Here is a 20695-nt window from a genome sequence, read left to right on the forward strand (position 1 = left end):
ACATGGAATCATGTAGTAACCAAAAAAGTGTTAAATAAATAAAAATATATGTTATATTTTAGATTCTTAGATTCTTTAAAGTAGCCACCCTTTGCGTTGATGACAGCTTTGCATACTCTTTGCATTCTCTCAACCAGCTTAATGAGGTAGTCACCTGGAATGCATTTCAATTAACAGGTGTGCCTTGTTAAAAGGTAATTTGTGGAATTTCTTTCCTTCTGAATGCATTTGAGCCAATCAGTTGTGTTGTGACATGGTAGGGGTGGTATTCAGAAGATAGCCCTATTTGGTAAAAGACCAAGTCCATATTATGGCAAGAACAGCTCAAATAAGCAAAAAGAAATAACAGTCCATCATTACTTTAAGACAGTAAATTTGGAACATTTCAAGAACTTTGAAAGTTTCTTCAAGTGCAGTCGCAAAAACCATCAAGCGCTATGATGAAACTGGCTCTCATGAGGACTACCACAGGAAAGGAAGAACCAGAGTTACATCTGCTGCAGAGGATAAGTTCATTAGAGTTACCAGCCTCAGAAATTGTAGCCCAAATAAATACTTCACAGAGTTCAAATAACAGACATATCTCAACATCGACTGTCCAGAGGAGACTGCGTGAGTCAGGCCTTCATGTTGCTATGTGCATAACAGCAAAATTAACCAGCATATTGTGATTGAGAACAATACGGTGGAGGCAGCAGCAGCAGAGACGAGGAAACAGCCCTTGCCTTAAACTCTATTCGGGCAGGATTAGTTTTACTGGTGGTGGTCATGTAATGTAATGCACAAAACACCACATCTGTGGTGAATAACCTACTGTTATAATACAATCCAAGCTGTTTATAATACAGCTTGGATCCAAACCAGGGACTGTAGTGACGCCTCTTACACTGAGATGCAGTGCCTTAGACCGCTGTGCCACTCAGGAGACCCATTTCCTGATGATGGCTCACTGCTCTTCGTACTTGCCGGCTTCAGCCTCCCAACATCTGCTTCCGATTAATTTACTGTCTAAACTCTCCTGATCAACACCATTGCATTATGCTTCTCTCTAATGTCAATATGCCTTGTCTACTGCTGTCTTGGCTAGTTTTTACTGTTTTATTTCACTGTAGAGCCTTCAGTCATTCTCAAAATGCCTTATATAGCTCTTTAGTCCCACCCCACACACATGCGGAGACCTCACCTGGCTTAACTTGTCCCTCCAGAGACGAAACCTCTCTCATCGTCACTCAACATAGTAGACGGCCAGTTCTTATAGCCTTTAGCCGTACCCTTATCCTACTCCTCCTCTGTTCCTATTCCCCAGGCGCTATTATCCTACTCCTCCTCTGTTCCTATCCTATTTCCCAGGCGCTATCATTTGTTGACTTCTGTAATCGCAAAAGCCTTGGTTTCATGCATGTTAACTTCTTGATCCTACTTGAGACGCAGACGTCTCAAGTAGGCACCTGGAAATGCAAATGCGCTACGCTAAATGCTAAATGTACTCGTTAAAACTCAAACGTTCATTAAAATACACATGCAGGGTATTGAATTAAAGCTACACTCGTTGTGAATCTAGCCAACAAGTCAGATTTTTAAAATGCTTTTCAGCGAAAGCATGAGAAGCTATTATCTGATAGCATGCAACACCCCAAAATGCCTGAAGGCGACGTAAACAAAATAATTAGCGTAGCCGGCGCTACACAAAAACTATAAAAACTATAAAATATAAAACATTAATTACCTTTGATGATATTCTTTGTTGGCACTCCTATATGTCCCATAAACATCACAAATTGGTCTTTTTCCCGATTAAATCCGTCCATGAATGCCCAAAATATCCATTTGTATAGCCTGTCTGCATCAGGAAAAAAGCTCTCTTCCAACACGCGACGTCATGTTTAAAAATTATATAAGTTGCCTATATTCTTTGACAAAACACTTCAACCTACTTTTATAACCCAACTTTAGGTATTTGTAAACGTTAATAAGCGATCAAATTGATCACTGGGCGATCTGTATTCAATAGCAGCTACTCAAGAAAACAGTGTCCATTTTTCAATCTTCCAAAATTGATTGAGGTAGGCTGGATGGAATGACGGATCTATTGGTAATGTCTCAAAGGATTTTTGTCAATGAAAATGACGTTTTTGGCGACATCGTGTGGAAGCAGTAGGAATTGCATCCGTATCCATATTAAATTTGGTTTCCTTTAAACAATACATGAAAGGGGCGCATGGATACTTTTTTCAGCTTTCAGTGACCAGTTTCTCTTGCGCTTTTCGATGAAACACACGCTCTGTTATAGTCACAGCCGTGATTTAACCAGTTTTAGAAACTTCAGAGTGTTTTCTATCCACACATACTAATCATATGCATATACTATATTCCTGGCATGAGTAGCAGGACGCTGAAATGTTGCGCGATTTTTAACAGAATGTTCGAAAAAGGAGGGGGTAGGATGAATTAACATCAGAAGCCTCCTCCCTAAGTTTGTGTTATTCACTGCTTTAGCACACTCTGCCAACCCTGATGTCCTAGCCGTGTCTGAATCCTGGCTTAGGAAGACCACCAAAAATTCTGGAATCCCCAACTACAACATTTTCTGTCAAGATAGAACTGCCAAAGGGGGTGGAGTTGCAATCTACTGCAGAGTTCTGTCATGCTATACAGGTCTGTGCCCAAACAGTTCGAGCAGTTCTACTTATAAAAATCCACCTTTCCAGAAATAAGTCTCTCACTGTTGCCGCTAGTAAAAGACCCCCCTAAGCCCCCAGATGTGCCTTGGACACTGTATATTAATTAATATTTATCTTCAGAGTTTGTACATCCCTAAACTGGGATATGCATAACACCCCGGCCGTCCTACAATCTAAGCTCGATGCCCACAATCTCACACAAATTATCATGGAACCCACCAGGTACAACCCTAAATCCGTAAACACGGCACCCACTGATATCATCCTGAATAACCTGCCCTCTAAATACACCTCTACTGCCTTCAACCAGGATCTCAGCGATCATTGCCTCATTGCCTGCATCCGTAATGGCTCATCGGTCAAACGACCACCACTCATCACTGTCAAACGTTCCCTAAAACACTTCAATGAGCAGGCCTTTCTAATCAACCTGGCCCGTGTATACTGGAAGGATATTGACCTCATTCCATCAGTAAAGGATGCCTGGTTATTCTTTAAAAATGCTTTCCTCGCCATCTTAAATAAGCATGCCCCATTAAAAAATAACTACAACTAAGATCAAATATAGTCCTTGGTTCAGTCCAGTCCTGACTGCCCTTGACCAGCACAAAAACATCCTGTGGCATACTGCATTAGCATCGAATAGCCCCCGCGATATGCAACTTTTCAGGGAAGTTAGGAACAAATATAGTTAGGAAAGCAAAGGCTAGCTTTTTCAAACACAAATTTGCATCCTGTAGCACAAACTCCAAAAAGTTCTGTGACACTATAGTCCATGGAGAATAAGAACACCTCCTCCCAGCTGCCTACTGCACTGAGGCTAGGAAACACCGTTACCACCGATAAATCCACGATAATCGAGGATTTCAAAAAGCATTTTTCTACGGCTGGCCATGCTTTCCACCTGGCTACCCCTTGCCCGGTCAACAGCCCTGCACCCCCCACAGCAACTTGCTCAAGCCTCCCCCATTTCTCCTTCAACTAAATCCAGATAGCTGATGTCCTGAAAGAGCTGCAAAATCTGGACCCCTACAAATCAGCTGGGCTAGACAATCTAGACCCTCTCTTTCTAAAATGATCCTCCTCAATTGTTGCAACACCTTTTACTAGCCTGTTCAACCTCTCTTTTGTATTGTCTGAGATCCCTAAAGATTGGAAAGATGCCGCGGTCATCCCCCTCTTCAAAAGGGGTGACACTCTAGACCCAAACTGTCACAGACCGATATCTATCCTACCCTGCCTTTCTAAAGTCTTCGAAAGCCAAGTTAACAAACAGATCACAGACCATTTTGAATCCCAACGCACCTTCTCCGCTATGCAATCTGGTTTCTGAGCTGGTCACGGGTGCACCTCAGCCACGCTCAAGATCTTAAACAATATCATAACCTCCATGGATAAAAGACAATACTATGCAGCCTTGACCTGGCCAAGGCTTTCGACTCTGTCAATCACGTCATTCTTATCGGCAGACTTGACAGGCTTGGTTTCTCAAATGACTGCTTCGCCTGGTTCACCAACTAAATCTCAGATAAAGTTCAGTGTGTCAAATCGGAGGGCCTGTTGTCCAGACCTCTGGCAGTCTCTATGGGGGTGCCACAGGGTTCAATTCTCGGGCCGACTCTTTTCTCTGTATACATCAATGATGTCGCTCTTGCTGATGGTGAATCTCTGATGCACCTCTACTCAGATGACAACATTCTGTATACTTCTGGCCTATCTTTGGACACTGTGCTAACTAACCTCCATACAGCTTCAATGCTATATAACACTCCTTCCGTAGCCTCCAACTTCTCTTAAATGCAAGCAAAGCTAAATGCATGCTCTTCAACCGATCGCTGCCTGCACCCGCCTGCCCGTGACGGTTCTGACTTAGACTATGTGGACAACTACAAATACCTAGGTGTCTGGTTAGACTGTAAACTCTCCTTCCAGTCTCACATTTAAGCATCTCCAATCCAAAATTATATCTAGAATCGGCTTCCTATTTCGCAACAAAGCATCCTTCACTCATGCTGCCAAACATACCCTCGCAAAACTGACTTTCCTACCGATCCTTGACTTGAAAAATAGCCTCTAACACTCTACTCAGCAAATTGTATGTAGTCTATCACAGTGCCATCTGTTTTGTCACCAAAGCCCCATATCCTACCCACCACTGCGACCTGTATGCTCTCGTTGGCTGGCCCTCGCTTCATATTTGTCGCCAAACCCACTGGCTCCAGGTCATCTATAAGTCTCTAATAAGTAAAGCCGCGCCTTATCTCAGCTCACTGGTCACCATAGCAGCACCCACCTGAAGCATGCGCTCCAACAGATATATTTCACTGGTCATCCTCAAAGACAACTCCTCTTTTGGCTGCCTTTCCTTCCAGTTCTCTGCTGCCAATGACTGGAACGAATTGCAAAAATCGCTGAAGCTGGAGACGTATCTCCCTCACTAACTTTAAGCATCAGCTGTCAGAGGAGCTTACCGTACATTGCTCATCTGTAAGTAGCCCACCCAACTACCTCAATCCCATGTTGTTGTTGTTTTTTTGCTCATTTGCACCCCAGTATCTCTACTTGCACATTTATCTTCTGCACATCTATCACTCCAGTGTTTAATTACAAAATTGTAATTATTTCGCCACTATGTGCCTATTTATTGCCTTACCTCCCTAATCTTACTACATTTGCACACACTGTATATAGACTTCTCTATTGTGTTATTGACTGTACGTTTGTTTATCCCATGTGTAACTCTGTGTTGTTTGTGTCGCACTGCTTTGCTCTATCTTGGCCAGGTTGCAGTTGTAAATGAGAACTTGTTCTCAACTGGCCTACCTCGTTAAATAAAGTTGAAATAAAAAAATAAAATAAAAAATCTTTCCAACTCTCTCTTTCCCCTCCTTGCCTGTTTTGACCACACCCTTTCCCAGTCCCCTCCCACTCACAAGGCAGGCAATACGCTTGACCTAATTTTTTACTAGAGGCTGTTCGCCAACTAATCTCACTGCAACCCCCCTCTAGGTCTCTGATCACGACTTTCTTTTCTGTCTCCCTTTCCTCCAACCCTAGCCACTCATCCCTACCCAGATGGTCATGTGCCATCTCAATCTTCAATCTCTCTCTCTCACACTGCTCTCTCTTCTTCTATCTTATCATCTCTCCCTTTGCTAAATCCTGTCTCCTGATTCTGCCTCTTCGACCATACTATCCTCCCTTTCCACATCCGGTGACTCACACTGGTCTCTTTCCTCCCAGCCAGCTCAGCCCTCCCCTCCTGCTCCGTGGTTGAGTGACTCATTGCGAGCTTATAGAACAGGGCTGCGGTCAGCTGAGGACCTATCATCCTTTCACTCCCTCCTCTCTACCTTCTCTTCCTGTATCTACTGCTAAAGCCACTTTCTAGCACTCTGGCTTCTGTCTCTAACAAGCTTCTTCCTCTAACTCTAGGAAACAATTTTCCACTTTTTCCTGCCTCCTTTTAATGCCCCTCCCTTCTCCCTCTCTTTGGACGACTTTGTCAACCACTTTGAAAAGAAGGTTGATGACATCCAATCCTCATTCAGCCTTTTGAATCCGCTGGTCCCACTCACACAGAACTACCCTATGCCTTGACCTCTTTTTATCCTCTTGCTCCAGATGAAATCCTGCAACTAATGAGGTTCGGCCCCCGAAAAACCTTCCCGCTCGATCCCAATCCCCTCCTCCCTTCTCCAGACCATCTCTGGAGTCCTTTTTTACATTCCTCACTTCCCTCATCAACTCATCCCTGACCACTGGCTTCATCTCCTCTGACTTCAATCAACAATCGACGACTCTGACGTCAAAAACTACAGACCGGTATCCCTTCTATTTTTTTCATTCCAAAACATTTCAGCATGCTGTCTCTGACCAAATCTCTCTCAGAACGCTCTTCTTGACGCTAACCAGTCAGGTTTCAAGACGGGTCACTCAACCGAGACTGCTCTTCTCTGCTCTTCTCTGTGTCACTGCCAAAACTGACTCTCTTAGATCTATCTGCTGCCTTCGACACCATGAACCATCAGATCCTTCTCACCACCGTCTCGGGGCTGGTTGTCTCAGGCTGCACACTCTTGAATTGCATCCTACCTGGCAGGCGATATGAAGAGGATATTTTTCTGCACCACGTACTCTCCCTACTGTTATCTCCTAGGGCTCGGTTCTAGGCCCTCTCCTCTTCTCTCCATGCACCAAGTCATTCTGCTCCGTCATATCCTCACATGGTCTCTCCTATCATTGTTATACAGATGACACCCAACTACTTTTCTCCTTCCCCCGTCTGACACCCAGGTGGCACCATGCATCTCTGCATGCCTGACAGATATCTCAGCTTAAATGTTGGCCCACCACCTCAAGCTCAACCTCGATAAGACGCAGCTGCTCTTCCTCCCGTGGAAGGCCTACCCACTCAAAGACCTCTCCATCATGGTTGACAACTCCATGGTGCCCCTGCCCAGAGTGCAAAGATCCTTGGCATGACACTGGACAACACCTGCTGTTCTCTGCTAAAATTAAAGCAGTGACTTGCTCCTGCAGGTTCATGCTCTTCAACATCCGTAGGGTATGACCCTACCTCACACAGGAAGCAGTGCAGGTCCTAATCCAGTCACATGTCATTTTCCGTCTAGACTACTACAACTCGCTGTTGGTTGAACTCCCCGCTTGTTCCATCAAACTCCTGCAACTTATCCAGAAAACTACAGTCCCCCTGGTGTTCAAACTTCCCAAGTTCTCCCATGTCACCCATTCCTCTGCACACTCCACTGGATTCCAGTTAAAGCTAGAACTGCCCTATGAGTGTTAGGCAAGTACCGTGGGCCAGTGCCATGGTCTTATTGTGGAAGTAAAGTCTTGAAATAGATCACTTTTGAACACCATGCCTTGGGAGTTTATTGAATTGATAATACAGAGTATGTAGTCCATTGTCTTTTTAAACTCCTAAGAATGATGTCTTGGATGTCGAGGCTTAATTAGATATGCAAGCAGGACAGACACCTGGGTCCACTGAATATGAAACACATCCATATTTCTATTTTGGCGTAGGGCATTGCAAATGTGTAAAGAGGCAAAACAGTTGCACAGTAAGACTTCCTTTGAACCACTGGCCCAATGCCCAGTGACAGGCATTCACCATGCTTGTATTGGTTGTTATAAGGATAGCACATCTTCTAATGTATTATCAATGCATACTCGAAGGCACTGTAAATGCAGTGATAAGTAAGTTATAATTGGTAATTTCCTCCATGTATTATTTTTTTAATAATAAAGTTAGGTAACACTAAGATGCTCTCATACATGTATTTTTAAACTGTGATTACTTTAGTAGTAACAGTATACTTACATAGTAATTAGTGCAAAATACCATACAAGGTTTATGAAAAATCATAAAAATAGTTATAGGTTTGCCAATATCTTCGTGTCCATCTGATCTGTCATCATCTTTCAAGGCCTCACAAAAAGCGTGAGATTTATCAATCAATACCCTGGAGCAACAGATTTATTTGGATGTTGTGGCACAACTAAGGGATTATTATTCTCTAATTTAGAAATGCATCTCTTTCTCACATGGGATTGGTCAACCGAAGAACGAGGTGCTGAAAAAGTGATGATGCACATATGACAGGTTTAATGCTATGATGGGGGTTGTGACAGAACAGAAAAGGCCCATAACAACAACAACAACAAAATTATCAAAGATGTATTCCAATTGCACTGCTAAATCTAAAGTAGGGGGGCAATATACCAGCCAATCTGCTAGGCTTGTAATCATATTATGGCATGATGATATGACCAGGCACGTAAATATTAGAAATAGATCAATTTTACCCCTCTAATAATATACTATGAGGAATTTGATGGATTGAAAATGATATTCCCACGGTAGCTACTGGCTTTCTGTGGCTTTACACTACACAGTACTAGGCTACTCAATTCCTCATTTCATTATTGGATCCCCCCACCGCCAATTATCCTTGGTTTGGTACTAGTTTGTGCTTGGTTTGGTACTAGTTTGTGCTTGGTTTGGTACTAGTTTGTGCTTGGTTTGGTACTTGTGGTTTGTAAAGGAGGCTTGTAAGGAGAATGGAGACAAAACAAAACCCTTAATTCTGTGGGCTAACTTGTAACAAATAAAGAATTAAAGTCCATTCATAAGAATGATATAGAAAATGATAATTTTTCTAATTGAGAAGGATTCTATTGAAATGTGGCGGGCGAGAAACAAGTGATAATTGGCACTGGCTATATTGGGCTCAATTTTGTGAGTTCAAAGACAACTTTGGTAGTAATATGAACTTTGAAACAAGTGATGTCTAGTAGGCTACAGAATTAGAGAAGGGTTGATTCTCTGAACATCAAGCAATAGGCTCAAGCAAACCTGTTTCTCTCCTCAGTCAGAGGCAGCCTGGCTGTCACAGACTCTGACCAGGAGCAGCAACCTATCCTCCTTATTTGTTTAGAAAAAAAATGTGTATGCCAAAAATTGTGGGGGAAAGCAATCATCATATTTACACAACCTAATAATAAACCTAAGAAGAACCACCTTTATATTTGATTTCAAATGAGAAAATCTGCAAATGTAATCTCTTTATTGATCGAGATGCGTGTGACGTTGCAAAGCAGTAAGCTGGTTTATTTATCCTTCATTAATTACTTCTTCTTGATTTCAATATGGAAGGGAAACCAGGGTAAAAGGTATTCTTATACCATATTTTAGTGTAACATTGTAGCAGTTCATTCAATTGGGATTGGTAAGGATGGAGTGGTAGGATGTTCCCCCATGATGAAAGAGGGTCATGACTGAAAAGGTTTGGGAAGCACTGATCTAGCTAATGATTAGTACAAATACAGATGGGCATGTTTCACCATATTTATTTGTATCCACTATGCTGCATCAGTTGGGCTACAGGAAATAATAATTATTGCTAGATTCATTTATGGAGAGGTAGATTATATTGTATTGGTGTTCTCATCATTTTATTGTCACTAATTGTGGAGTAGAAAAGTCACAAGTTCTGCATTCAGTACAAAATAAATGTAATGCAACGTAAAGATTAAGTGGAAACTGTGCTGTTCTAAATAACCACTTGAAAATCGGAAAGAGGTTGGGTTGTGGGTTCAACATGCACCTTTCAAATACATCACTCATTGCTTTAAGCAATACCCTGCCACACTAACAAAACAGAGCAAATGTAAAGTCTGTTGAAAAATGTTGAAGAATGTGTTGTTTAGTGCAAGCCATTACGCAACATACAGTGGTTCCTCCATCAAAAGTTGTGAGCTTACGCCGCGGGACTTAGAGGTAATTTGTGGTTTAGTATGGTACCCTGCATGACAACTTCATTGCTTCAGACCAGCGCACACGGGAGTTAGTGCACTGATTATGCTTTTGGGTCCAACTGTGTCTCCTACTGACAATGAATGGGTGACATAAACCTAAATAGAAACAGATAATTGTGCATGACTTCAGTATTACTTACTAAAACTGTTGTCACACTAAGGTTTTTATTATTTTATTTTGTTAGGATTTGGCTCTAACTGTACTACTGTAGGCTACTCCCAAGACACTGCATAGCAGTGCAAGCTGCGTTGCTACAGATGCTGGTTCAATACCTGTGCTGTCCTCGACTGGGAGACCCATGAGATATTTGTTGGTGTTTGATTTTTCTCCCTCAAAAAACAAAAAATAATCATTCTAAATGACAAACTGGCTTTATTTACAAATTAGTAACAATTTCTCACCCCATGTTTAAAAATGGCATTTTTCTCGCTCATTTTATATTATTTGAATACGAAATCATCTCCAAAATATTTAAGGGGAATTGCACTAATAATGGCGCTGATGAGGGAAACGTTCCCTCTGTTCTTAGTGCCAGTCTGCACGTTCAAACTAAAACAGTGTAACTAATAATTGCATCTTTATGCTTTCATTAATAAAATAATGATAAAAATACTGTTTATTTAGTTATGGCTCCATAACGAATTACTATGGGAATAAACATCACTGAATTACAGAAATATCCTCCATATGTAATTATTGGCGGAGAGTCACATCATATTTTCCGATATAATGTAGGCCTACCGTAGACGACATGAGTCTCACTAGTGTTGAGTAATGAGCTGTTAAAAGTGGTCTAGGTCTTATTTATTTAAAGAGCATATTTATTTAAAGAACTATTTCAGCATCATTTCACGCTGCTCTGAGACAAGCATGGGGACTGGTCTTGATAAATCAATGAGATTTTTATTTTCACTGAATCTCCGTTTGGGTATTGGTTAGACTAGAATTAGAAAATTAGGGTATAGGAATGTTATGCTCTTAGTGTGAGCTTTATTTAACTAGGCAAGTCAGTTAAGAACCCATTCTTATTTACAAGGACAGCCTTCTCCTTCCTTCCTTCCTTCCTTCCTGTCGGGGAATTGAATCCCAGTCTCCCACAGAACACTGGATTCTTTAGCTAAATAGCCCAGTACTCTACTCCCGACTGTCACCATATATTCCGTTCCATCCTAACAGGAACGAGGAGGGTTTTCGTTTTCCTCGGAATAGAAACACCATAATATTAATCAAATGAATCCCAAACTCTAAAAGTTATTGGAAAAGTAGACACTGTGATTACAATAAAGAATGTAAACAAGATGCTGTGTTTTTATTTACAGGTTTTCAAACACTTGTAGCCTGATTAGCAGGACAATAGACTCTTTATAGCCCGGCTACTGTAGGTGTGAACATCCCCCTACCTGCAATGTATTCGATGCTTAAGTACTCTGAAGTGTTACATTTCTAACTCAAAATAGCAGTACAGTATTTCTTCATCAACATCTTTATGCTTTCGTTAATAAAATAATGATGAAAATACTCTTTCAAAATGCTGATGTTTATTTAGTTATGGATCCATAATGAATTACTATGATAAAAAATATCAGTGAATTACAGAAATAATGGAACAAAGTTTTCTCATGAAGGTTAACAAATTGTTGCTTAGTGGAAAATACTCTTTAAAACACACAGTCATGTTGTACAGCGCCCTTATGGCTATTAGCAAGGATATATTTTGGCATTTATAGGCGGCACACAATTGGCACAGCATTTCTCTCCCTCTAAAAATAGAAATACATTTTTTGGCCTTTACAAATATTGACCTTTTATTCAGATTACCATCACTCTCCTTTGTTTTTTGAAAATGAAATAACCTCCAAAATATTGTTATATATTATCAAGTTGATGACACAGTCATATAGCCGGCACTTACATAAAGCTGAGTGACTCACTCATTCATTGTTTTGGATCGAAATAAACAAGTACCAACATTCTTTCTGATAGTCTTTAATAAATACATGTTTTGGTTATCCTGACCTGGACACCATGTACAGTATTATAATATTCCATTAGCAGGACAATATACCTTTACCAACACCTTTCTGTATTTTGATACTTTGTTCCGGAGTGGATGGGGGCAAAATGCTTTGCTATAGATTCAGGTACGATACCCGTGCCGGCCGCCACCGGGAGACCAATGAGGATGCTTTTGGTTTTAATTTAGAATCCTCCAATCCTCTATATGTAATTTTTGGTGGAGAGTCACGTCATAATTTTCAATATACTGTTGGCCTACCGTAGGGGACATGAGTCTCACTAGTGTTGAGTAATGTGCTGTTAAATCATTTGCAAAAAAATCATAAAAAATCCTACAATGTGATTTTCTGGATTTTTTTTTCTCATTTTGTCTGTCATAGTTGAAGTGTACCTATGATGAAAATAACTTGCACAATTGGTGGCTGACTAAATACTTTTTTGCCCCACTGTAAATACATTTGATTTGATTATTACTATGGGGATAAATATCACTGAATTGCAGAAATATTGGAACAAAGTTGTCTAATGAAGGCAAACAAGTTGTTGCTTACTGGTAAATACTCTTTCAAACACACATGGTCACTTTGTACAGCGTCATTATGGCTATTAGCAGGGCTATATTTTGGCCTTTATAAAAATGATGTTGGCCTTTATTCAGATTACAATCGCTCACTGTCGTTAATTTGATAATGAAATCATCTCCAAAATATGCTTATATATAGCCTTCCCGCTTTGGACATCTATTTTAGCACCGTTTTACGCTGCTCTGAGACAAGCATGGAGAAATGTAAATGTTCAAATATATTCCATGATATTCTTAAAATATATGTGTTGACTGAATATAAGCAAGTGATAATCAAGTTAGGTTTCTCCAGAAATACATAATTCTAAATAACAAACGGGCTTTATTTACAAATTAGTGAGAATAATTGCCTTTTTGTCACTCACTCTAGGTTAAATCTCCAAAATATCGTAACTTTTTAAACAAAGCAATTATTATTATTATTAGTTCATTTAGAATTATATCAAAGATATTCTCACAGATCCTAATGGAAAATGCCCCTTAGATTTAGAATCCTCCAATCCTCTTAATGTAATCATTGTTGGCGAGTCTCTTCATTGAAAAAAGTATTTGTAGATATATTGTAGGCATACCATAGGCAAAATTAATCTTGGTTACACTACAATTAGGGTGTGGAAATGTTATGCCCCTTAGATATTAATTTAGAATCCTCCAATCCTCTTATGCTGTAGCCTACTGCCTACCATCACATCGTACAGCATAATTGTCACGTTCTGACCATAGTTCTTGTGTGTTTTCCTTGTTTTAGTGTTGGTCAGGACGTGAGCTGGGTGGGCATTCTATGTTGTATGTCTAGTTCGTCTATGTTTGGCCTGATATGGTTCTCAATCAGAGGCAGGTGTTAGTCATTGTCTCTGATTGGGAACCATATTTAGGTAGCCTGTTTTGTGTTGGGTTTTGTGGGTGGTTGTTTCCTGTCTTTGTGTTTGTTGCACCAGATAGGGCTGTTGTTTTGTATATTGTTCTATTTTCATCTTTCATTAAAGATGTATAAAGATAACCACGCTGCATTTTGGTCCGCCTCTCTTTCACCAGAAGAAAACCGTTACAATAATATTTTCCATTCCATCCTAACGGAAACCCCGAGGGTTTCGTTTTTCACTTTTCTCAGAATAGAAACATCATAATATTAATCAAATTAATTAAGCCAAATTTCTTAAAGTCATGTTATTACAAAAAAGGTTTACGTTTCTCTAGTAATGCCAATATGGGAGACTATCAAATGCTTCTCAAAGTTGCCCTCGAGTGGTCGAACTAGCAGTAACTTGCATTAACGTAAAAAATGGCTGAAAATGAAGTAACGTTCCATAGAATGCTGCAGCAGCCCGCAAGGTGTGCTGCAGTATGACGCAACTTTTAAAGGAGGAACACTGTAGCAAATGTTAAATCGAACTGAATGCACCCCAGAACTAACTTTCTCATTGTTGTTCTACAAACAAATTGTCAAGCGTGATTACTTTCTGAACTGTTAGAGCTAGACCAACTGTCAAAAATAATTAAGAAATGATTGGGATATCATTTGTGGTTGGGATATATTAACCCAATTAACAGGAAAGTATTGGATGTGTTTTCCCTTCAAAATTCACCAGAAACAAGACGTGTGTGTGTGTGTGCGCGTGTGTGTGTCATGGTTGGGGTCAATTAGGAATTTCTGAATTTAATTCAATTCCAACAATGAATTTGAATTTAATTTGAATTGTCCACACCCCACAGAAAGAAGATCTTTAATTGAATTTGAATTGAAGGAATTGAAGAAAGTATAATTTAGTTTAAAGCAATTCAAACCAATTAAACTGAGACGTGAAATATCAGTCTAATTCATTTGACAAATATTTTATCAAAAGGATATGCCACTCACTTATTAATGCAAATAATTACATATACCATTTCAAAGATGTCAAACAGTATTTATTTTTGTCATGAGATGTTAGATTGTTCCCTTCCATACTGCAGTGTTTGATCTAATACATTTTGGGAAATGTATTTTTTCTGATATTTAAAAACATTAAGGGAATTATTAATTATTATAGACAACCCACAACATGATCTTATAATATTTCCAGACCACTACAAAAATACTTGATTGTTGTAGGAAAATATGTTTTATAAATGAAATGTTTGAACCTTCTGCTACATGTTATTGGTAACCATGCGTGATGTCAAAATAAAAATTTCTATGGTGTGTAGAATAAATAAGCAATTTGAATTTCATTGAATTAAATTCTACATTAATTCAAGAGCAATTCACAAATCAATTCAGAATTGACCCCAACCTTGGTGTGTGTGTGTGTGTGTGCAAACATGGCTGACTGTCTTTTTTGCGGGGGAATACCTGCATTGCAGTGGCTGTGCATAGCGGCCATGGCTCAGTCAACAGACAGAGCAGTGTGTGTGCAAAGCAGAGCAGGGCTTGTTCAGGGTCAGAATGAAAGAGCAGCACATGGAGGTGAAAAATGTCATGCCATAGCCATTTATTCTTACCCAATTCCAAATCAACGCAGGTGCTTTCAATACTATCTAAAATATAAGAGAACCTGCAACAAATAACATGTTAAAATAACATGGATGAATGGGATGAATGATGTCGATAGGTAATGTGTGATTTGTTCAATTTGTTGGCCTATATTTATCTATCAACCTCCTTCACCCTTTTGTCAATTGTAACCAAAACACCTTTTTTCACAGTATCCATATTCGTTATGTACTATACATCAAACTTTTGAATTATTCTGATAATCTTTATAACAAAGCCTCATCAGAGTACAAATAATTAATTCCCATTCAACAAATGTGTAACGTGGTGTATCTGTACCTCACCTTACTGTAGATGATGTCTTCACTGTTGATGATTAACAGGAAGGAGTGGAGAGACAGCAGTGTTTACTTAGCTCCGCTCTGGTAGCCTATTGAACCTGAACCCCCGTGTCATGACACCTGCTCCTGAATATTATTTATATCAAGTTAGCACCGCAAGCTCCTGAGTAGCCTTGTCAGTGTGAATGGAAGCTGTATGTATGATGATATAGGCCACGATCATAGAGCCAAGATATTTGGCAAAACCATCAAAAATCCTTACTGTTTATACAATAAGCCAAATCAAGTAGTAATCCAGGTCATTTTGACACATCTCTATCCCTCTGTCATCTGTGACCTCTGTCACCTTTTTTGGTAAACAAATGTTTTTTTGGCTGTGATTCTGAAGTTTATATGTTACCCAAAGAAAATGGTTCTTCAATAATGGTGTCTCTGTGACATCTCTCTCTCTCTTTCTAACAGTGGCCCCCACATCCCCTAGTCTGCGTTCAGAGGTCTTCAAGCCTTGCATCGATGACAAGGACCTGGCCTTCTGCCTCAACGAGGGCGAGTGCTCCATCATTGAGACAGTAGCAGGAGTGCACAGACACTGCAGGTGAGTCTCTCGGTGTGTCTGTGTCTGTATTAGTTCACTGTGTCTAACTTGTCCTAGCCTGAAGATTCAGACCTTACGGTTGCAATAATTGCATATTACCTGTAAGGTTTGAATGGCAGGCTGCAGTGATCAGGACACCGCGGAGCAGGCGCAAGAGATTGTGAGGAAAACGTACCTCAATCCCATTAAATTGATACATCGAGAAGATTGAAATACTGCTAGTTTTTAATTAACCGGGTACTGCACACATACTTTTTTTCATAACAAATGTTTTGAAGATTTAAGCTTTCTGATAATGTAGCAATAATAAAAAATATATTTTCTACCCCCCCCCCCCCCCCCCCCCACACACAAATACGTTTTTTTTTTTTTTGCCTCATGGAAATGCTGTACCATATGGGTACTAAAACACCAAGGAAAATCGGATATTTTCAGAACATTTATTAGGTCAAATATAGCAGAAACAACCACTCTTTTCATAAAAGGAAATGATTCTGGCGTCCATTCTTCCTCGCTCTCACTGTCCTCAAGCTCACTGTCCTCACTGCTCAATTAGGCTCCTTTAGCCCTGTCCATTGCCTGTGAATGTCAGTGGATATGTTGGCAAAAACATTGACCAATGCATTAAATTGGCCTGACAAGTAGCCTAACTGCACAACGCTGCCCTGAGGCAACAAGAATAAAACTATTTTTTTTTAATATAAACTAAATATCTTCAAAACCTATCAAATATGCTTCATTAGAGATTCCTACAAAAGTACATACTTTTTATTGTCAAGTTATCTCTATATAAACATGCAAAATAATTAAATGTATCTTACCTTTCACTCACACCATGCGCTCACGTTGCTCTGCTTCCTGGAAGAAGGTTCCTACCCCAACTCATACATCATACCAACATCTGTACCTCATTTGATTGTTTACAGGATTGTTACATGTCGTTGCATATTGTCATTTATAGGATAAAAATATATATATAATTATATAGGGGCCAAAAGGTTTTCTGTTGCACGAGGGCAACGATGTGCAGTAGAGGGTTAAACTGCCATTTTCGTCAGCATACTAGGCTAGCTAATTCTAAAGCATCCCATTGGATTTGACAACACTTCCGGTGGCTACTCACCCCAATGCTACCTGTCACATTTTCATGGAATCCAATGGGCTGCTATAATATTAGCTAGCATAGCATGCTGGAGAAAACAGCAATTTAAATAAAAAGTAGCAGAATTCCAATCATCTTGATTCACCATTCAACATTTCGGGATAATTAGGAGTACAGCAACATATTCCATCCCTGGATTGAGGTAGTTTTTCCAGCCATATACCACGCCAGGCTCTGGCAGTTTACATTCTGGCATAGCACCGCTAAACGTGTCATTGCTTATTTCAGAAGATGTTTCGGTCGACTTCTTTATGTATTAAAGAAGGATATTAAAGAAGGAAATGGATATTGGGTGACCTGGTGGCACGACAAATGCACAACTATATAGTTAAATTATACCTAACTTCAATGATGTGTTAGGTACATAAAAGCACATTTAAAACACACATAGCAGTGCAATACATTGACACAATTAAAAAGGGAACATGTATACTGTCACCCAATACAATTGCATTATATTCTATGTATCAGACACATCTTCCTTGTTGTGGCAAAGTGGAGCATATTCTCTTCTCTCCTCTTCGCTTCTCTTCCCCACTAAGCACGGACTCGTCTCGTTTTGGACATCTTTTTTTGGTACATCTTTTTTTGGTGTGGTCTGGTCCACAGTCTGGTCCACATGTAGAATTTTAGTCCGGTCCAGACCAAATCTAAAACAATCATAGGAGTCTATAATTGGTTCAGATTTTGTCCGGTCCGGCCTTGATTTGGCCCAAACTTAGACGTCTATGATTCACAAGTTTGGACAGCACAATACAGTACAGTAGAACACAGTACATTACCGTACAATAAAGTATAGATTAGTACAGTAGAGTATAGTTTACTCGAATGTACTCTATTCTACTGAACTAAACTGTACTGTACTCTACTGTACTGGACTGTGCCGTACTGTAACTGTGCTGTTCAAACTCATGAACCAGCCTAGAAGTCTATGATTGGTTCAGATTTGCTCTGTTCTGGACCATACTTGTTTGGGGGCAAAACAAATTCAAATAATACCCAGCATGCTTTGCAAGTGTTAGTTTTTACATTTTGACCATTCAGCAGATGCTCTTATTCTTTTGCATTCAACTAGGTATATAAACAACAACATATCACAATCATAGCAAGAAAAAAACATACGTTATTGAGAATGGTATTGTAGTTGAAGTGGTCTGTTGTTTTCAACTACAGGGTGGACAACTTTGAACATCATGCCATATTTATGTTCAAACACTGTGTTTAAACTTTCATTCAGAACCGAAAATGAATCTAATTTTCACTTCCGGAAAATACGTCTTTTCAATGTCCAGAAAATACATATTTTTAACTTTCATTCAGAACCTAAAATTTATATAACATCTACATCTGGAAAATATGTATTATAGATGATTTTCTACATAATTTGCAGACTGTGTAGAAACACAACCTGCTAGTTTCACAGCTAAACCTACTTAACGTAAATTGATGAGGGATAGGTGCAGTTGCTCAAAACATTCCACTTTTGTGACAGACCATCTCTCCAACCACACTCATGGGTATAATTAACGAAGGGATCCGTGGTAGAGAGGAAGGATAGGGGGGACTTAACCCGAGGACTAGTCCGCTTCGCAAGTGCCAATGTTTTGAAGCAATGATTACAGGTTTCGCTCAAGAGCTTCTATTGAATGGTTCATTTTCTGAATTACTAGATAGTAAATGGTTCTAAATATATGGGACCGTGAAGGAATAATAGCGGCTTTCTCACATATGGAGCTAAACTGTTGTACTATTATTGTTGTGAATTCCTGCTTTTGTAAATAACAGTAAAGAGGTTGGAAACATGATAGTGAAACGTGCCGGTGCCTATCACTGGATGGGTCTTCCACCAATCACAGTTTGGCCGCATCCGAGCATTTCTGATGACCATATACGGATTAAATCAAAGATAATTTAATCAGAGAAGAGTCCAATAGGATGCCAATATCAACCGTTTCTCTTGTTTTCTCCGACCCTGTTTAAACGTGTGGGGATAGATGAAAGGCAATACTTTATTTTCTCTGGAATGACTTGATTTTGAAAAACATGGTCATTGTGGATGTTGTTTCAAACACAAAGAAAGGACAGTGCTTTCTAAGGTGATGATAATTCAAAACACCTGTATGCTTATGCATAGGCCTATATATGAGGCCAAGCCAAAAATGATTGTGCCATCATACAATACATAGCCTACCGCATATTACACAAGACAGAAAAACAGAAAATAATACTGATTTACGATATCTTTAATACATAATTAGCCTACAATTATAGTGAATTTGTATTTGGTTTTGAATCCCATAATGTGGAGGGCATTTTTTTATATTTTCATAATTGATAGGCTTACATATTACCATTAGCTCTAGAATATCTCACCACCGTGTGTTTCCATCTTCTCCCCTCTCTCCTTCAATCCAGAGAGAGGGTCTGTCAACAGTTTAATAAAACATGTTTCGTTGTGAAAACATGTTACTATAGATGTTACCAAGCAGATTTCACTTTGTTTCCCAAATGAAGCACTGGATAGCTGCAGGAACAGGGTTGGAGAGCCCATGGCATACAGAGTGTGGGCGGAATATAACCTGTTGCCAGGTGAAATAACCGGAGTAGCCTACCAACATGAGTGAAACGAACCGGCAGGAAAGTGGCCTCCATTCGAGTGTATAACGATGACTTGTCTTTTTCCCCCTGCCCCTGTTCCTGCCATTTGATAATGGGCCATTCTAAATCGAGAACAAATTTTAAATATAAGTAAGGACAAGACTAAATTGAGAGTAGTCTGATGGGTGAAAATATGATCACTCGAAGAGACAACAGCATATGCAGCCTGAGGCAAGAAATGTGCAGCCTGAGGCAAATCATCAATAACCTATGGTCGCATCATGCAGCCCATATATATTTTGATTGTTAAGGCATTCTATGGATTGTTTCTAGCGTATTGGACATGTTTCAAATTATCACTTTTACGCTCAACATAGCCACTTCATATGCGCACTCACTCTAGAAAGGGAAAAATATTATTTATATTTTATTCAGCTAAGTTCAATTACATTCTTCTTACTATTAATCATAAAATATAAAATAATGGCACAGAACTTATAAGCGTATCTTGTCTGCTAAATTCTACAGCTTAGGGCATGGCGCATAGCTAGACAACATACCAACTTTTCTTCTTCTGAAATACAATTTCTTCCTATCATAATGTTTCTTTAGACCTGCCTAAAATAAATAATGTATTTATTGTGATGGTGCATATTCAGTTAAATATTATACTTTTTTAAATGTAGATGTTCCAAAGGCACGTATCAGCGCTTGTACGCTGCTTGTATGCGTGGAGGCCAGGCAATGTTAAACGTGTTTAAGTTTGTGGTCATTTACTGTGAGACCGGCATTCTTTTGCATGACAATAACCCTGCCGACAAAATGTCACAGATCTAGTTCAGAGGCATAATTTGCTAACTGATCTCGTTTCCTGACACCCACATAATGAGTTTGATGGAAC

The 20695-nt window shown here is 39.6% G+C and overlaps 1 protein-coding gene across 1 annotated transcript in view; it reads left to right on the forward strand.

Moving 5' to 3' along the window:
• Nucleotides 1-20695, forward strand: part of LOC139368292 (neuregulin 3b) — a 412189-nt gene that overhangs the window by 193272 nt on the left and 198222 nt on the right. The window contains exon 2 of the mRNA XM_071107039.1: nt 15902-16034. Within this exon, the coding sequence (XP_070963140.1) occupies nt 15902-16034 (133 nt within the window). The remainder of the gene's footprint in view (nt 1-15901; nt 16035-20695) is intronic.

This window comes from Oncorhynchus clarkii, chromosome 16, assembly GCF_045791955.1.
Source record: "Oncorhynchus clarkii lewisi isolate Uvic-CL-2024 chromosome 16, UVic_Ocla_1.0, whole genome shotgun sequence".
NCBI classification, from domain to species: domain Eukaryota; kingdom Metazoa; phylum Chordata; class Actinopteri; order Salmoniformes; family Salmonidae; genus Oncorhynchus; species Oncorhynchus clarkii.